We start from the raw sequence: 20,186 nt of genomic DNA, 5'->3' as shown, positions 1-20,186 counted from the left end.
CAAGAGATGGCAAGGGAAACCTTGGTAGAGAGATTGTAAACTGCTCAAGGAGTTGCTGCAGATGAGAAAGGACCCACTGGTGTAGGAATGGATATGCTCAGGAGCACAAGAGATGGCTATCAACTCCACAGTGAAAACACTATAGGCATCTGGCAAGGAGCACTTGTATAAGTAAAGCCTACATGACCAGCAATCATCAGACCATCAGTATAGGCTACTTCAGAACACTGGAATGGGGAAAAATTGGCAGAGGAGGGTCTCCATATGGATCAAGCCTTTTGGACCTTGTGATAGGTCAAGATGAAGCTGTGGCTGACGGATGCACCATGGAGGTGTATGTGAATAGATCCAGAGTAGTGGTTGAAGAGGAAACAACTGAAGTCCAGAGAGGAGAGACCAGATGTGTATTGCGATTGTAATCCCCAATGTGGGCTGCCATTGTGGGAGATGGATTATGGCATTTGGAAAGAGGATGCAGTACTGCGAATGCTTAGAGGAGCTGGAAATGTGGGGAGCATAACTGACACACTGCTGTTGGCACCTGATCCGCAAAGGAGGAGGGGGGGGGGGGGGGGGGGGAGGACTCCAGCCTCCCAGAGTAAGCTATTCACAGGACTAGTTTGAAAAGCTCCTTTCGCAAGTATAACCCCGCAGTAGTGTACTGGATCCAGTATCCACAATGCTGAGAGTGATGGTAAATTGTATGCCAGACTCTCATAATCAATGCAGGATTGTATCAGGGCTTTGCATTTCCTTGTAGATGCGGTCTGGGCCTGGGACTTTATCAATGTGGTAGGCTAGGACATTGACAAATTCCCACTCACTGAATGGAGCATTATGTGGCTCTAGGTGGCATGCGGTAAAAGATAATGGCTTTCACTCCACTTGCTGTTTTAGAACATGAAGGACAGGCTGATATTTCTGAGGCTGAGGCTCGAGCATAATGCAAATCAAAATGTCCAGCGACGGTGCCTGGGTCATTGCAGACAATACCTTTCAAGGAAATACCAGGTATACCTGCAGGCATCTGGTATCCTTAAAGACGTCTGATCTTAGCCCAAACCTGTGTAGGAGAGGTACATGGTGCGATGGCTGAAGCATATTATTCCCACCCTTCTATTAGATGGCAGACCTGGGCACAGAGCTGCTTAAAGGCAACGATGTGTTCCATTGACAGGTGCCGCCTATAGTATTGGAGAGCCTGCCCCCAATCTCTAATGGCCTCTGCGATTTCCAATGACCACTAAGGTACTGTCTTCCATCGGGGCAGGCCTGAGGCAAAGGGAATCACTAAATCAGCTGCTGAAAGAATGGATGTAGCTATACTCTGGCCTGCCTCATCGACATCTCCATGTGGTGGGGAGCCAAGGTTGACAGCATAGGCAAAAGCATTCCAGTTAGCACTGGTGAGAGCCAATCTGGGCAGGTGTCCAGGGGAGTGAAGCTGAGGGAGGGACAGGAAGATTGGAAGTGGTCACTACCACATGAGTCATTGTGGACTCTACAGTGAAAAGATGGGAGAAAACTAGGACTGCAAATGGAAAGGTCAATGATTGTGCAGTTCCATGCACCACAGTGAAGTATGTGGGGGTATCAGAATTTAAGAGGCAAAGGTCAGGTTGTGCCAGTACATTTTTGAGGCCTTTACCCCAGTCAATGATTGTGGTTCCACCTCACAAATGGTTATGGGTGTTGAAATCATTCAAGATCATGAAAGGTCAGAGAAGCTCAGAATCCAATGCAAACAATATGTTCTAAGGCATGTCATCACCGGAAGGGAGGTAAACACTGCAGATGGTAACATCCTGAAATGCCCTTACCCAAACAGCCACAGTCTCCAGAGATGTGTAAAGAGGTGCAAGTCTGCTATATAGAGCATCTAGAACATATATGCAAACTCTGCCTGACACCCTGTCACACATAGCACGAGTCTAATATCCCCAGTATCTACGAAGGACCAGGGTCCACATTGATGGAAACCAAGTTTCCTGAAGCGCAATGTAAGAGGCATAGGAAGTGCTTAAAAGATGTTGCAGCTCAGCCAGATGGTGGAAAAAACACTACAATTCCAATGGAGAATAACGTTGACAGTGTACTGTGAGGCCATGAAGGGATCCAGGATGCAGGTATGCCTTAGGGTCACCTGCTGCCAGTGGCTGAGGAGTTATGGCATTAACACACACAGGTTCCGGGTTCCTGTTTGTATGGTGCAGAACAGGGCCTCAGAGGCCCCAGTATCTATGTCTTGGCCACAGGAGTAGGACAGGCAGGATCTGGTGGTGTGGTGACCACCTTAATGTCCTCCTTAGAGAACTTTCTCTTGTCTTTCCTCTCCCCTGAATCAGTTACAAGTAAAGATGATGATTGAAAAGACCTGTGACCAGTTGTAGACCAGTGGAAGCCTTGGAAAAAAGTTTCCCGAGGGACCCTTTCCTGCTCAGAGAATCTGGAGGAATGAGATTTTTCTACAACTGGATGTGGGGACCAACGTACCTGGTGACTGGGAAGCTATCAATCAGAAAATAGCATGGGGGAATCAGCAAGAGGGAGCCCCCAACCATCAGGGAGGCAGGCATGGTCGAGTGGCCCTGGGAGAGTGTAATGGGCAGGAGTACCTTCACCAAAGGAGGTGACATTGTCCAAGCTGTAGCGTATGACATTGTTTTACATGCTGGGTGCAACTGCTTATATTAATTCTTGGCCTCTTGGTGCTTTTACGCAATTATTTTCCTACCTCTCTGAAAAACAGTGCAATCTGATGAGAAGGGAGATCGGTGCTTTCCACAGTTGACACAGATGGGGGAGGGGCACAAGGAGCGTTCACATGCAGCACTTGCCCACAATCTCTACAGATAAGGCTAGCCTTGCAAAATTAAGACATGTGGCCAAATTTCAAATTTCTGGCACTTTAAGCGCAACATTAGGGGAGGAGGGGACGGGGGGGGGGGGGGGGGGGGATATGGTTTCACACAGCATTGGTATACCAGTGAGTCGTGCCCGTGACTGGACAGGAGATGATGTTTTTATTATAACTGATCCACTTTTCATTTTGGAGGTGGCTGCCATTTCCCTAAACTTGTATTTTACGAGGGCAGTTCAATAAGTAATGCAACACATTTTTTTTCTCGGCCAATTTTGGTTGAGAAAACCGGAAATTTCTTGTTGAATATTTTCAAACATTCCCGCTTCGTCTCGTATAGTTTCATTGACTTCCGACAGGTGGCAGCGCTGTACGGAGCTGTTAAAATGGCGTCTGTAACGGATGTGCGTTGCAAACAACGGGCAGTGATCGAGTTTCTTTTGGCGGAAAACCAGGGCATCTCAGATATTCATAGGCGCTTGCAGAATGTCTACAGTGATCTGGCAGTGGACAAAAGCACGGTGAGTCGTTGGGCAAAGCGTGTGTCATCATTGCCGCAAGGTCAAGCAAGACTGTCTGATCTCCTGCGTGTGGGCCGGCCGTGCACAGCTGTGACTCCTGCAATGGCGGAGCGTGCGAACACACTCGTTCGAGATGATCGACGGATCACCATCAAACAACTCAGTGCTCAACTTGACATCTCTGTTGGTAGTGCTGTCACAATTGTTCACCAGTTGGGATATTCAAAGGTTTGTTCCCGCTGGGTCCCTCGTTGTCTAACCAAACACCATAAAGAGCAAAGGAGAACCATCTGTGCGGAATTGCTTGCTTGTCATGTGGCTGAGGGTGACAATTTCTTGTCAAAGATTGTTACAGGCGATGAAACATGGGTTCATCATTTCGAACCTGAAACAAAACGGCAATCAATGGAGTGGCGCCACACCCATTCCCCTACCAAGAAAAAGTTTAAAGCCATACGCTCAGCTGGTAAAGTCATGGTTACAGTCTTCTGGGACGCTGAAGGGGTTATTCTGTTTGATGTCCTTCCCCATGGTCAAACGATCAACTCTGAAGTGTATTGTGCTACTCTTCAGAAATTGAAGAAACGACTTCAGCATGTTCGTAGGCACAAAAATCTAAACGAACTACTTCTTCATGACAACGCAAGACCTCACACCAGTCTTCGCACCCGAGAGGAGCTCACAAAACTTCAGTGGACTGTTCTTCCTCATGCACCCTACAGCCCCGATCTCGCACCGTCTGATTTCCGTATGTTTGGCCCAATGAAGGACGCAATCCGTGGGAGGCACTACGCGGATCATGAAGAAGTTATTGATGCAGTACGACGTTGGCTCCGACATCGACCAGTGGAATGGTACCGTGCAGGCATACAGGCCCTCATTTCAAGGTGGCGTAAGGCCGTAGCATTGAATGGAGATTACGTTGTATAGCTAAAAGATTGGGGAATAACCTGGTGTATTTCAATGCTGAAAAAAACAACCCCTGTTTCAGAAAAAAAAAATGTGTTGCATTACTTATCGAACTGCCCTCGTAAGTTCTCCACAAAGAATAAAGGTTTTGTGGCCAGGAAGGAATCACTATCAGTCCTCGTACAAACCAGGTGCTGCGGGGATTATTGCTCTGCTTGTTGCTTGTCCATATGTTCCACCCACAGCGTAGTCAGTGACAGGAACGTTTTAGGGTCGTATCTCTTTGCATTACAAGTGGACTTTCCTCCCACAGAGACTGCTGGGCCAGTATGGCCACCGACTCCACCCCCCCCCCCCCCAATGGGTGGCTACCGTACTGGGTTTTGGGTTTTACCATATTAAAGAGAAGAGTGCAAAGATGGAAAGGCACAAAGGTGGAGCCATACACTGCGTTTGGTGACCACCTCTGCGCAATTCACACTTCAGGAGAGTTTTGAAAACTGGTGGCAGGTCAAACCGAACAATGGGGACCATGTGTTATTTCATGAAAAGTTGTAGAAAAGGCTGAAAGTGGAAATTCTAGTCCAAAATGATAAACCACGTCCATGCAGGGTCAGCACCAACACCACCATCCAACAGAGAGGCAGAGGAAGAAAGGGAGAGTGGAAGTATAAGCTTGCAGCACAGAAAGGAAGTTAACACTGCAAAGGCTGGGGCCCCTTTGTAGTCAAGCATATGCTCACAAAAGAGTTGTCAGCCCCTGGGGGGAGGCGGATGGTGCCTGTAGAGCATTGACACTTAGTGTCCAGCGTGGCACATTACCCTCAATGTAATACATTGCATATACATAGACACATGTTGTCAAGGAGAAACTTTTTCAATTTATTTTCAAATTTTACCTTGCTGTCTGTTAGACATTTTATATCACTGGGTAAGTGGTCAAAAATTTTTGTTGCAGCATTGTGTGCCTTTCTGTGCTAAAGACAACCTTAACGTTGAGTAATAAATGTCATTTTTTCTTCTAGTATTGTAATTATGTACCTCGTCGTTCCTTTTGAACTGTAGTGGATTATTTACAACAAACTTCAAGAGGGGATAAATATCCTGTGAAGCAGTAGTCAGAATGCCCAACTCCTTAAGCAGATGTCTACAAGATGACTGTGGGTGAGCATCACATATTATTCTTGCAGCACGTTTTTGGGCAATGAAGACCTTTCTTAAAGATGAGGTATCCCAGAACATTATTCCATATGACATTACTGAATGAAAATAAGCAAAATATGTTAACTTGCTGATTTCTCTCTCCCCAAAATTTGCTATGATTCTAAGTGCAAATGTGGCTGAACTAGGTTGTTTAGGAGTTCCAAAAGGTGTTTTTTTCCAATTTAAATTCTCGCCAATACGGACACTTAACAATTTTGAAATTTCCACCCTATGTATTATTTCATTGCCATGTGTTACACTTATCACTGGTGCAGTACCCCTACAGGTGCAGAGCTGAATATGATGTGACTTTGTGAAGTTCTGGGCGAGACCATTCGCAGAAAACCAGTCAATGATACTTTTAAGAACTTTGTTCACCATTTCTTCCATTTCTGTATGTGTACTGGGAGTGATAACAATACTGGTGTCATCTGCTAGAAGAACTAATTCTGCTTCTTGTACATTAGACGATAGATCATTTACAGGTATGAGAAACAGTATTAGAACTAAGAGTGAGCCTTTGGGAACCCCATACGTGCTTTCTACCCAGTCAGAATTATGTCCCTGGATTCTGTTGGTTGAATTACTACTAAGTACAACTTTCTGTATTCTTTTGGTCAGATATGACATGATCCATTGGTTGGCTATACCTTCAATCCCATAAAACTTCAATTTATCTCTGAGTATACTATGAGTCATACAATCAAATACCTTGGATACATCACAGAAAATACCTACCGGTGTTATTTTGTTATTTAATGCTTGTAGTATCTGGTGTGTGAACATGTAAATCGTATTCTCAGTAGAGCAACCCTTCTGAAACCCAACTGTGATTTGCTGAGGATATTACTGTTGCCAAGGTGAGATACTATTCTAGAATACATCACCTATCAAGAATTTTAGAAAATGATGTCAGCAGTGAAATAGGTCAGTAGTTACTGACGTTTCTCTTGTCACCTTTCTTAAAGAGGGGTTTAATAATGGCATATTTTAGTCTCCCTGGAGAAAAGGCTTGAGTTAGTCATGCATTACATATTTCTGACAATACTGTACTTATTATATGGGTACAGATCTTTAGCACTCTATTGGAAACACCATCAAAATCTGAAGAGCTTTTATTCTTTAGAGAATGTTGGAGACACTAAAAAAAGAAGAGAGTAGAACAGGAAAGCAGATTACGGTGGCTGGCTGGCTGACCATGAGAATAAAAAGGAAAAGCCAGCCACTCTGCAACACATTAAAACCTCCACCCTATAAGCACTAGGGTGGAGGACACAGAGGGACAAAGGACATGTACTAAAACCTACATAGAAGTATAAAACCCACTCTCATGGATAAAACATAAAACTAAATCTGCTGTTGAGGAATTGTTGCCCAACACCGAAGGCAGGGTACTGGGAAAGTTAAAGGTCCGCCGCAGCGCGGCCAAAAGAGGGCAGTCCAGCAAGAGGTTGATGACTGTCATTTGGGAGCCACAGCGACATGGAGGTGGGTCCTCACAGCGGAGTAGGTAACCATGCGTTAGCCTTGTATGGCCAATGCAGAGCAGGCAGAGGACAACTGATTCCCTGAGACAGGACCGTATTCAAGACTTCCACACATTCGTAGTCTCCTTAATGACATGCAGTTTGCTGTGCGTCCTGTTATGCCATTCCGTCTCCCAAAGACAGAAAACCCTGCGGCATAAGACAGAACGCAAGCCTGTTTCGGAGATGTCCATCTCCGGAAGTGGTTTCAGCATCGCCTGTTTGGCCAGCCTGTCAGAAAGTTCATTGGCGGGGATTCCGACATGTCCTGGGATCCACACAAACACCACTGAACGGTGGGACCGTTCCAGGGCATGGATGGACAGTACCAGGGGATGGCGAAGGTAGCACTTTCCGATAGCTTGTAGGCTACTCAATGATTCAGTACACAGGAGAAACGGCATGCCAAGGCATGAGCGGATGTGCTCAAGAGCACAAGATGTTGCCACCAGCTCTGCAGTGAAAACACTGCAGCTACCTGGCAAGGAGTGATGTTCAATATGTCGTCCATGAACATATGTAAGGCCTACGTGACCATCAGTCATCAAGACGTCAATGTAAGCCACATCAGAGCCCCAGAACGTGTCAAGAATTGAGAGGAAGTGACAACTGAGGCCATAGGGCCATGCAAAACGTCCAGACGAAGCTGCAGCCGAGGCGTACTCCATGGAGGCGTACATGAACAGACGGCAAGTAGAGGTGGTAAAGGGAAGGCCTCCAGTTCGAAGAGAAGGGACCACTGCAAACCGCATTCGTTAGCCCCGACCTGGGCCGCCGATACGGGAGATGGACTGCTGCGGGCGGAAAAAGGACACAGTAATTCAGATGTTCAGGAGAGCTATGAATGTGTGCAATGTAATTGGCGATCAGCTGTGCATGTCTGATCTTCAATGGAGGGACTCCTGCCTCCACCAGTATGCTTGTCACTGGACGCGTTCTAAAAGCTCCTGTTGCTAGTCTAACTCCGCAATGGTGCAATGGGTCAAGCAAACAATGCTGAGAGCACCGTCGAACCATAAATTACACTCTCATAGTCAAGAGGGGATTGAACAAGGGCTCGGTAGACCTGCTGCAGCATGGAGCAATCTGCACCCCAGTTGGTGTTGCTCAGGCAGCGGAGGGCATTGAGGTGCTGCCAACACTTCTGTTTCAGCTGACGAAGGTGAGGAAGTCAAATCAACTAAGCGTCGAAAACCAGACCTAAGAATCGATATGTCTCCCTACAGTGAGTGGATCGTCATTAAGGTAAAGTGCTGCTTCCAGATGAATGATATGACGCCAACAGAAATGCATGACACACGTCTTCATGGCGGGAAACTGGAAGCCATGAGCTAGAGCCCATGACTGCACTTTGTGGATGGCTCCCTGTAGGCAATGCTCAGCAACACCAGTACTGGAGCAGCAGTACAAAATGCAGAAGTCGTCTGCATACAGAGAAGGTGAGGCGGAGGGCCCGACAGCTGCTGCTAGACCGTTAATGGCCACTAAAAATAGAGTGACACTCAATACAGAGCCCTGCGGGACTCCAGTCTCCTGGACATGAATGGAACTATGGGAGGCACCAACTTGGACACTGAAAGCACAGAGCGACAGGAAGTTTTGGATAAAAATGGGGAGTGGTCCCCGGAGATCCCACTCGTACAATGTGTCAAGGATCTGATGCCGCCAGGTCGTGTCGTATGCTTTACATAAAAAAAGATGACAATCAGGTGTTGGCGTCTGGAGAAGGCTGTTCGCATGGCGGACTCGTTTGACAAGAAATTATCAGTGGTAGAGCGACCCTGGCAGAAGCCACCCTGACATGGAGCCAGCAAGCCACATACTACAGGACCCAACCGAACTGCTGACACACGATACGTTCCAGCAGCTTACAAAGAACGTTGGTGAGGCTGATGGGCCGATAGCTATCCACATCCAGCAGGTTTTTACCGGGTTTGAGCACCAGAATGATGGTGCTCTCCCTCCATTGCGATGGAAGATGCCATTGATATGTTTATAGACGACGAGGATATGTTGCTTGTAGTCAGATGAGAGATGTTTAATCATCTGGATGCGGAGCCAATCAGGCACAGGAGCTGTACTGGGGCAATGTGCAAGTAGAGCTCCCACTCTGTAAAGGGGACATTATAGGATTCACTGTGGCGTGTAGTGAATGAGAGGACTTTCCTTTCCAACTGTTGTTTGAGAGCTCAAAAGGCTGGGGGTAATTCTGTGATGCAGAGGCTCAAGCAAAGTGCTCGGCAATCGTGTTTGTGTCTGTAGATAACACGCCGTTTAAGTTAACACTGGGAACACCTGTTGGGATCTTGTACCCAAAAACACCTTTGATCTTTGTCCAGACTTGGGAAGGTGAGGTACGGCACCCAATGGTCGAGATGTATCTCTCCCAATGCTCCTGCTACTATCATTTGATAAGTTGGCAAACATGGGCATGCAGCCGTTTAAAGGCTATGAGGTGCTCCAAGGAAGGGTGCCGCTTATGCTGCTGTAGAGCTCGCCATCGCTCCTGAACTGCTTCAGCGACTTCCAGCATCCACCAAGGGACTGCCTTAAGGCGGGAGCACCCTAAAGAGCGAGGGATCACGTTTTCTGCCGCAGACATAATTGTGCTAGTCACCTGCTCAACCATCATATCGATGTTACCACACGGTAACATCGATATGATGGTGGAGATTCAACGGTGACAGCAGAGGTGAAAGTTCCCCAGTCCACCTTGTTTAAAGCTCATATGGGCAGGTGTCCGTGGGCCTGACACCGGGGCAGTGACAGGAAGATGGGGACATGGTCACTACCACACAGGTCGTCTTGTGCTCTCCAGTGGATGGATGGGAGAAGTCCTGGGCTGCAAACTGATAAATCAATGGCTGAGTAACTACCATGAGCCACACTGAAATGTGTGGTGGCCCCAGTATTTAAGAGGCAGAGGTCGAACTGAGACAGTAAAGTTTCCACATCTCTGCCTTGGCCAGTAACCACAGTGACACCCCACAAGGTGTTAAGGGCATTAAAATCTCCCAAAAGTAGGTAAGGTTTAGGGAGCTGATCAATCAGTGCAACTACTATATTCAGAGGTAATGCACCATCTGGAGTAAGATATACGTTGCAGACAGTTATTTCCTGTGTCTTCCTTATTCTGACAGCCGCAGCTTCAAGAGGGGTTTGTAGGGGCACAGTGTCCTTACAGACTGAGTTTAGGACATAGATGCTAGCTCCACCTGACACACTATTATGCTTGCTACGGTTCCTGTAATATCCCTTATAGCCGGGGAGGGCAGAGGTCTGCATTGCTGGGAATCAGGTTTCCTGGTGGGCAATGCAGAAAGCAGGTGTAAAGCTTAACAGTTGCCGTAGCTCAGCCAGGCGGTGGAAAAAACTGCCGCAATTCCACTGGAGGATGACACTGTGAGACAGCACAGGCATGGAATATTCAATGAGGCAGTTTATGCCTCAAACACCTGCTGCCACCGATTTATTGCCTGGGCAGTCTATACCCATTGTGTCTGAGGGTCTGGCGAGATCTAGATCCTGAGTGGACACCAAAATCTCCACCCCATCCTCAGCCGCAGAGCTTGTAGGTAGCAGTGGTGTGGGTGCCACCTCGATTTCCTTGGTCTTAGGGGACTTCTTTCGGGATTTCTCTCGCTGCTCCTTGGGTTTCCCTGGCTGGGAGGACTTCACTGACTGTCTCCGGGACTGAGGATGAGTGTGAAGCCCTACAACCAGCTGCTTTTGAGCTCTACAGCCACTGGCGGGTGTAATCTTTCCCACTAACAGAAACCCAGGAAGGGAGCAACCCAAGGGACCCCTTCCTAGCGAGAGAAGCCGAAGAAGGCTTACGATTCTCTGGCTTAGAAGTGGGGATGGACGTCCCTGATGGTTGGGGGAGGGGGTGTTGCTCCCGAAGTAGGTGGTGCAGGAGTAACAGTGAGGGAAATGCCCCCCCCCCCCCCCCATCAAGGGGGCAGGTGTAGTCTTCTGGCTGTGAGAGGTGACAGGGGTTGGAGGTGTCAGAATTGTTATAGTGGTGGCATAAGACGATGTCATATGCACAGGATGCAAGTGTTCAAATTTTCTCTTAGCCTCAGTGTAGGTCAGTTAGTCCAGGGCCTTGTACTCCATGCTTTTTCCTTCTTTCTGGAGAATCCTGCAGTCTGGTGAGCAAGGTGAATGGTGCTCTCAGCAGTTGACACAGATGGGAGGCAGGGCACATGGAGTATTGGGATGTGATGGGCATCCACAATCCTGACATGTGACGCTGCAATTACAGCGAGAAGACATATGGCCGAACTTCAGCACTTAAAGTACCGCATTGTGGGAGCGATATAGGGCTTTACATCACAGTGGTAGACCATCACCTTGACCTTCCCGGGCAATGTAGCACCCTCGAAGGCCAAGATGAAGGCACCGGTGGCAACCTGATTATCCCTTGGACCCCTGTGGACACGCCAGATGAAATGTCCACCTCACCACTCTAAATTGGCTCGCTCATTGTCAAACTGCAAAAGAACGTTCCTGTGAAATATGATACCCTGGACCAAATTTAAGCTCTTATAGGGCATGAAGGTTACAGAAACATCCCCCAGTTTGTCACAAGCAAGTAATGTCCATGACTGGGCAGAGGATGCTGTTTTGATCAAGACTGACCAAGTTGTGATTTTGGACAATCCATCCACATCCCCAAACGTGTCCTCTAAATGCTCAACAAAAAAACTGAGACTTTGCCGTCATGAAACATTCCCCATCACCTCTTGAAAATACAAGGTACCAGAATGAATAAGATCCGCTGTCATCCTCAGCCTGACGTTCCTCCCATGGTGTGGCCAGGGAGAGGAACGATTTGGGGTTGTACCTGTGTGCGCTGAATTAAGCTCGTGAATGCTTAAGAGACTGCTGGTGTTTGACCACCAGCAAGAGATGATGGACTACACCTCATCGCGTGTCATTCGCCCTGATGCCACCCACTCCGACCAGGGGCCCTCCCCTTGGGTTCCACAATATGGCCACCTGGCAGGATGGCCATTGCCAGGAGTCCTGACGCTCCAGGGGGATGGGTATCTACCCCCTGGCATACGCGGGGAGTTAACGGTGCAGGCATCAGCAGAGCGATCCCTGTGTGGTCAGGGGGGCCACAATCAACAGGGTACATGGCAGCCCCACAACGGACTGAATGCTGTGCTAGATATCAGGTGCAAAAAAGTCCACGGTCATTGTCAATGCAGAAAGGACACTGCTCAGTGCATGGTGGGAAACGCACCCAGGAAGGTGTCCTCGCCCAAGAGATGGAGGGTGAGCGGGGCTGAAATGCGACGACGAGAAAGTTGGCTAAAGATCTCTATGCACGATGGACACAAGCACCATGTAAGGCGCCCTTCCACAATTGGCTCGCGCTTCAGGAAAATTTTGAAGAATGGAGGTCAAACCCTACAGGGGACCTTCACGTAAAGGCCGAAACGTGTGAAACTTCTTTTAGTCACTTACGACCAGGTAGGAATACCTCAGGCCTATTCTTACTCCCGGACCTACAGTGGGATTGAGAGAATGTATGACGCTCTTAATTTCAAAAGTAGAAGTTGGCGATACGTTTGTATGGTGTAATTTTATGAGAGTAACTTCAACATATTGCTGTGATCTCTCTCTTGAACTGTTGGTCCCTATGCTTTCTACTATGTTTAAGAAATTATTACTAAATACATACCTGTGACTTGTCATTTATAACCCTTACATTCATCTCAATTTTTTAATTATTTTTCTTAGCAATTTTGAGTACAAAGATTAAGTGGTAATCTTCTAACAAGCATGGTTTATGAGTTGTATCAAAGCATTCTAGATTGTGTTCGAGAGTGGGACATGGAGGCCACATTGAAACTGCAATTACAAAGAGAGACTGAATGCATCTTGTCAAGCACCTGTTCACTAGCCTTCAAAATAGGCTGCATACATTGCTGGTCGAACATACAGAGACATGGTGGTCCACAATAGTCCTCGAGACAAACACTGCGAGTTTCATTATAAGAATGATAAAATTTTATCAGCACTTGGAAGAAAATTCTCATACTTGCCACATATTATTATTTATCATGAATGTATAGGGAGGCAGTCAAATGGAAACACGACACCCATCACGACAGAACCATGGAATGGTTCCATACAGAAGTTAGCACCATATGCTTTAAGACTTTTATCCCACTGGGAGACAAGACACTCAATTTATGTTTCATAGGACTCAGCTGGCTCCTGACAACCCCACAACTACACCCACTCTTGCGTTCCTTGTCCGACAAACTGACATCCAAGAGCGTCTGCAGGGGTCCTCTGCTCGTCGAGTTCCTTGAGCGTGGAACCACAATCAATGGGTACGGTTATGAAGGCACTTTGCAGAAACTGCAATGTGTCAAAGTCAAAACGCACAGGAATGTTGAGACATGGGATCACCCTGTTGCACACTAATGCCTGCCCTCACACTGCCAATCTGTCGAAGGCTACACTTAAGTCATTTGGTTGGGAAACACTGCAACATCCTCCATACATTCAAGATATTTCACCATATGATTTTCACGTATTTGGTGACCTGAAAAAGAAAGCGCACATGGATGTCTGTTAGTCAGATGAGGAAGTGTGGTTGTGTATCATCCAGCGGTCGACCACATTCTATAAAATCTGAATTAACTGTCTCATCTCCTAGTGCGATACATGTCTTAACTTTTGACAGGAGCCATTCCATGGGCCCTATGTGGCAGACATTCAGTTTTCATTTGATTGCCCCTTATATGTCCCCAATCCTGTTATTAAGAGGTTTCAGCGTCATATGATCTTTTAGATACCATAACTGTGTCTTTAAACACTACTAATGCATTGCGAATCACCATTTCACCAAATATGACATATCACTTCTAGGCAACAATCAAAGAATAACCACCTGAGTAACCTTGTTGCACGTAACTCTTACAGGTTGTAGGATATAAAGCAGCAAAATACTAGGTCAGGTGTTCAGCAATGACAAACAAACTTAATTTTGCCAAATCCCAACACTTTGCTGATAGGCTTAGAAAAAGGGGGGGGGGGAGTTTATTTCTTTTCCTTTGCACTGGTAGTGAAACCCGTGCATACCATACCTCTCATCAGTGGCAATATCAATTATCTAGCTTTATTCTGAGGATTGGTCATAATTAGTGATAATCAAATCATCACAAGAGTTCGGGTAAGGGACAAGGTGCGTCCCAGGGATGGATAGTCTGGTAGGTGGCTTTAGCATTCCATTTGACTGGTCCTGCAATTCTTCCTCACTTTCATTGGCAATAGCAATGTCATCAGCAAATCTCATTTATATCATTTTAACTTTAATTTTAATCCAGATTCTGAATCATCTTATTTCCTTCATTGTATTTTCCATATGCAGATTGAAGACCAGAGAAGAAAGCCTTCATCACAACACTAACCCCCCAACCCTCTATTCTCTTATTTGTCCCTCTGTTCCTGCAGATATTGAAAATTATCCAGTTAATACTTATCTATGGAGATTTCACTCTATACAGTCAAAATAATAATAATAATGTCTGAGAAAGGAAAGAAATAATAATAATAATAATAATAATTTTGAGTCAACAAATTACATGAAAGTATTTTTGTTTTTCTTTAAGTATCAACCAGCAGAACTGTCTACTACGCAACTTTACATTTTCTAATGTAAAAATGGCTGTCACCTTTCCATTCTTTTGTGTATTATTTTGGTAAACAATTTGGATGCGTGAGCTGTCAAGCTGAATGTGTGACAGTTATCATTGATCTGTCTTGCTATCTTCAGTATTGTGTGGTGATATTCTTCCGAAAGACAGTATGCCTCCAATTTAATCACTTCTGGCTTGTTTGCAACAAATCTTTCAAAACTGTTTTTATCAGCAGAATTCCTTATACACTCTTACGGTCTTTGCTGTTAAAGTCTCCAAAAGTGATTAATGTTTCCAAATGCTAAATCTGTGCCTCTGACAAACAGTTCTTATATTTCTTCACTTTTTTACTGCTTTACTCTAATATAGCAGGCAATTTCTGTTACAATTATCTAACAAATGCACTGGATTAATTCGATTTTAACAAATTAGGAAAATAAATGAGATGATGTAAACCAAAAAGAAATGTCTTGAATCAACAAACATTTGCATCATTTCAATCCTCCCAAAATATGACTGTCGAACCATAGTACACCCAGGTATAATTAGGATTCCACACACAAAAGATATTTGCAAGCATGCTATGAAAAATAGAGCACCCACAAAACATGACTCACCGAATTGTGTTAATCCCAAAGTAAAATTAGGAACAACATAAAACTCTGCACATGTAAGTGTTGCCTCTTGTTTTGCTGACAGTACAACACAATGCTATTAACTGGACAAAAGCAGACAGAATACTACAAAATGCAAAAAATGGATCACACTAATTAAAAAAAAGAATGTAATTACATGACAAACTGACTGCTGCGGCATCACTGAATGTAATGGATGTAAAAGTATGCAACACATACAATAAGTAGAGCCGTTTAGTGCCAGTTAAAGATTACCCCATTACAATAATGTAACACTCATGGATACAAACATGTGCAAAAACCTATTCTTAAACAGAGAACTGAAAGAGCAAAACTTTATAATGTAATATCATATAATGAGCGAGTTGAATTAATTACTACTCCACATATAATGGTATAGAGGCTTGCAAAGCACACATGTGGAAGGGATTATTACAAAATGTTCCCATGGCCCCACAAAGATAAATTGCAAATAAAATGTGGTAGTGTAGAGTCATAAACAAAAACTGAGCAAGTTACATAACACAGCTAGTGGCCATTATTAATCTTTGGTGCAAATTATGGATTTATTAAAACATATTTATGTTTAAAAATACAATTTTTAAATACTTGGGCCTCTACTAAATATCATGAAATCATCTTTAACTGGGAAAATAAATCCGAGATCTATTATTATTATTAATTCTTGGAGTAACAAACTGCATCAAAGGCATTTTAAACAAAATTTCTTTTGTTCTTGATAACGACCGATGGTCTAAGCAAATACCTTAACCCAGAATTTATTATAGTGTGTATTGCAATAATACTACAATATTTTTTTTAGAAACTTGAACACTTTTTAGGAACTGTGAGAATTTTTCATTGTGACAATGCTTGGAGACACACACTGTATCAACAGGGTTTGGTCATTTACTTTCACATCTCCATTGCAGAAATATTTTACACGTTTCCGGTGCAGAAACGTTAAATTTTAGAGCGCTCTACATCAATTCAAAGGTGTTTTTAATAAACATACGCCACAGTATGTAATCGACAGTTTTGTTATACACTGCAATTCCTCGTTTCGTGTGCAATTACGCTATACCCATTACGTTGGATTACCTACATTCAAGGTTGATAACAACACTTAATTACTGATAACTCACAGTTGAAATTCTGTCTACAAAGTCTCTTTGTGAAAGGGAGGTTGCTCTTACTACTTCGACAATATTAAGTTTTTAGATACTAACGTAGAATGTTTCTCTACTAATATCGTACGGATACTCACACTTTACTTGCGTATCCACGGCGACCCCTTGACGCCGGGCAGCGTTTACAGCCTGAAATTGAACACGCTTGTAAATTCAAATCCAAAACAAGACACACGATATTGTTTTGAAACTACTATTACCTGTTCGGATTTCAATGCTGAGGCCTTTGGGGGTCTCTTTCGTAGAACGGTAACAGTTTCCCAATCGGACATTGTGTTGTTCTTCTGAATAGTCTAACAAAAGTTGATAATCACCACGTTGCAAACTGTACAAACAGCTAGAAATTTACCTGACACTTATTCCGAACCACACAACAGATTATCGCCTTTCAATGACTACTAACATTGCATCACACTGTTGAAATGTATATCGCAGAGTAGCCAACTCTGCCAAAACGTGTTCAAGGATCCTCGTTGCGGCTGTCAATACGTATTACAATGAACTATTATTGAAGAAATATTTTTTAAGAGCTGCACCACAATTTTCATTTTTCGAGTATGTGTAGAAGTATCTGAAACATAAGCCATAGCGAGGAACTAAAGATGTAGAGACCTCTACATTATATACGTTTCATTACTGTCAACATATAGTTGCCTCTTGGAGTGCACATTTGGTGCTGTTGTGGCAACATTACTTCACTGTTGTGCAATGCCAAGAACGATAATACGTGAGCATAAAAATAAATCGAATGAATGCCTATCATTTTATTCATTCCATTGACAACAGGATTGTCAATAATGATAGGTTTCTGTTCGCCTACTGTCTGAGATAATGATTCTTAAAATTGTTATTCACTTCGTAGTTTATTTATAACATGGTCTCGTTTTAGCTGATCTACTAATATATACGGGACAGAGTGAAAGGGTCGCATTTATTGCTCTGGACCTACCAAGAATTCGAATTCACAAGAATGTTTCCACTGAGCTACATAGTTTCACTTTCAAGGCCAATTCGCACTTGAAAGAACGAAATGTCATGCCACGTCACATCATAACACTCAACAACACAGTTCAAAGGGCGGCATTCACACAGGTCGCCAACGGCACGGAATGTCACCATCGAGGTTTTTCGGAAAGAAAGTTTAATTTCTTTTCGGTGAAATCCACTCATCAACCAAATACTTTGTTTACACATCAGGTCAATTTTTAAAATTTACGGCTTACGTATCCTGATATACTCCGTCCATAACAAATTGAAATTAGATATCAATGTGACAAACATATGTAACCATTCGAAACAATTGTGACTGAATATTGAAGTCTGTGCCTTTCGGATACTTTCCTATATGGTAAATCCTGATGTTATTCTCACTCTTTTATGGCAGTAATGGATGTCGACACTGGAATCTTCAGCAGGTTCAACTTGCGATATTATTTCGTTTGGTATCTCTGATATTCGTTGCATGCTAATATTAAATGATATAAGTCGGCTCCTTCTTCACTTTCTTGGCTGCACTTAGCCAAGTCAACAACTTTAATTTTATAAAGGTGACTAGGGTAACATCCAGTCGCTTTCTTATTACAGAGCTCTGGTGCCGTTTACTCTTTCTGACTCCGTCAAAAAACGGTTTCCTCGGCAGTTTCAACTGAATATTGTTACAAAAACGGCCTTTGTTCCTTTTGGTAACTGCCCACAGCTTGCTCCATTATTCCTGTGCTTCGTGTTGTATCTTCCGTATTACATGGACTGTGGCCTGAGATATACTTTCTTTGACATATATGTCAGCTATTTTGTTTCCATAGATGACTGCACGCCCTTTGATCCACAACAAATTGACATCCATATTAACTTTTCTCGCAGTAGGATTAGACTCGGTGGATATTGTATGTAATGAGGTGTGGCCGCATTCCGATATGAAGTTTCTGTCCTTTGGTGAGTACTTAAAGAATCCTTTTATAAAAATATCATTCCCTACTCCATAGGTAATTGCTTCGTGAACTGCTAACATTACAACAGTGTAAATAGACGCTTCATTAGGTTTAGCGTATCTCCCTGTAACGTTTGTTAATGGACAACAGAAATCTCTTCTAGTGTCTTGGAGCATTTCGCGTAAATTTGGACGTAATTTGGCCACCTGTTATCCAAGACATACATGTACAATGTAGTCTGTTCTCGGCATTGTTTTTCGGCGTATGCAAATAACATAACTTGTTACCCCAAATTATTGGCGTCCGTGTGTCGTTTTATTAAGTATTTCTGTGCTAGTAACTGTAGTCGAATTTAGAGTAGCATTTCTTTTCCCTCTAGAAAGTGTGCATTTATTGTGCATTTATCAGTGGTTGGTATAAAATACATGAAGGTATAATTATCTCTATGATAAAATAATTATTTTGATACTTTCATTGCGAACAAATCTGGGCTACTTCGTTACTTGTATTGCAGCGCATTTTTCTTTCGTACGATTTCAGATTTTTGAAAGATGAAGATCAGAATGCTGTGAGGAGAAAGAACAGGCAAACGTCTCCATGGGACGCTATATATTATCAGTATTTTTGAGAAGAGGACATCGGCCAAATATCGCTTTCAACTGATCTTCTTAGGGAAAATGTTGTGCCATAAAATTTTCGTGCTTACCCAAAACATTTGCAAAAGTTTCATTAAGTCCTAGATTCGAAGTTCATTTTTCTGTACTAACAAAAGTCATGGGATACCTTCTAATATAGCGTCGGATCTCCTTTTGTCCGGCATAGTTCAGCAACTCGACGTGGCATGGATTCAAGAAATGGTTGAAGTCCCCTAAGGAAATAGTGAGCCGTGCTAGCTTTAAAGTCATCCATAATTGCGAAAGTATTGCCAGTGCAGAATTTTGTGCACAAAGTAATCTCTCGATTATGTCCCACAAATGTTCAGTGGGATTCATGTTGGGCGATGTAGATGGCAAAATTATTCTCTCAAGTTATCTGGAATGTTCTTTAAACCATTCATTAACAGTTTTTGCCCAGTGACATGATGCACTGTGGTTCATCAAAATTCCATCGTTGTTTGGGTACATGAAGTCCATTAATAGCTGCAAATGGTCTCCAAGTAGCCGATCATAATCATTTCCAGTCAATGATCGGTTTGTTTAGACCAAAGGACACAGACCATAATATGTAAACACTGCCCCCACCATTGTGGAGCCACCACCAGCTTGAACAGCGCCTTATTGATAACTTGGGTTCATGGCTTCATGGGATGTACACCCTTCCCCCCCCCCCCCCCTAATCCTACAATCAACTCTTGCCAACTGAAATCGGGAGTCATCTGACCAAGCCACGGTTTTCCCATCTTCTAGGCTCCACCTGGTCATGATCCCAGGAGAGGCACTGCAGGCGATGTCATGCTGCTAGCAAAGGCACTCACGTCGGTCGTCTGCTGCCATAGCCCATTAAGGCCAGATTTCGCTGCACTGTCCTAATGGATACGTTCGCCGTTGATGTAATCCATCGAATGACTTAAATGAATAATTTGTTGTCTAATTAATTATCTTTTGTATATATATGATTATTCTTCCCCGTGCTAATCGTTACGTTGAAAGATTTTTCTTTCTTTTGTCAACTGCTCCTCAAGAAAGTGATGATAATTTATGAGCATCAAAAGCTTCGAGATGTAATGATAATTTTAAGCATCTGTCTGTTT

At 44.0% G+C, this 20,186-nt stretch overlaps 1 protein-coding gene across 1 annotated transcript in view; it reads right to left on the bottom strand.

Moving 5' to 3' along the window:
* The window catches only part of LOC126187813 (endothelial differentiation-related factor 1 homolog), an 83,266-nt gene extending 66,126 nt beyond the window's left edge, over positions 1-17,140 (bottom strand). The window contains exons 1-2 of the mRNA XM_049929100.1: positions 16,709-17,140; positions 16,586-16,637 (exon numbers count right to left, since the gene is read on the bottom strand). Coding sequence (XP_049785057.1) covers positions 16,586-16,637; positions 16,709-16,780 — 124 coding nt within the window. The 5' untranslated portion in view covers positions 16,781-17,140. The remainder of the gene's footprint in view (positions 1-16,585; positions 16,638-16,708) is intronic.
* Positions 17,141-20,186: the final 3,046 nt, after the last annotated feature.

This window comes from Schistocerca cancellata, chromosome 5 (assembly GCF_023864275.1).
Source record: "Schistocerca cancellata isolate TAMUIC-IGC-003103 chromosome 5, iqSchCanc2.1, whole genome shotgun sequence".
NCBI lineage: Eukaryota > Metazoa > Arthropoda > Insecta > Orthoptera > Acrididae > Schistocerca > Schistocerca cancellata.
Note: the sequence above shows the minus strand (reverse complement) of the source record. Positions and strands in the feature narration are given on the sequence as shown.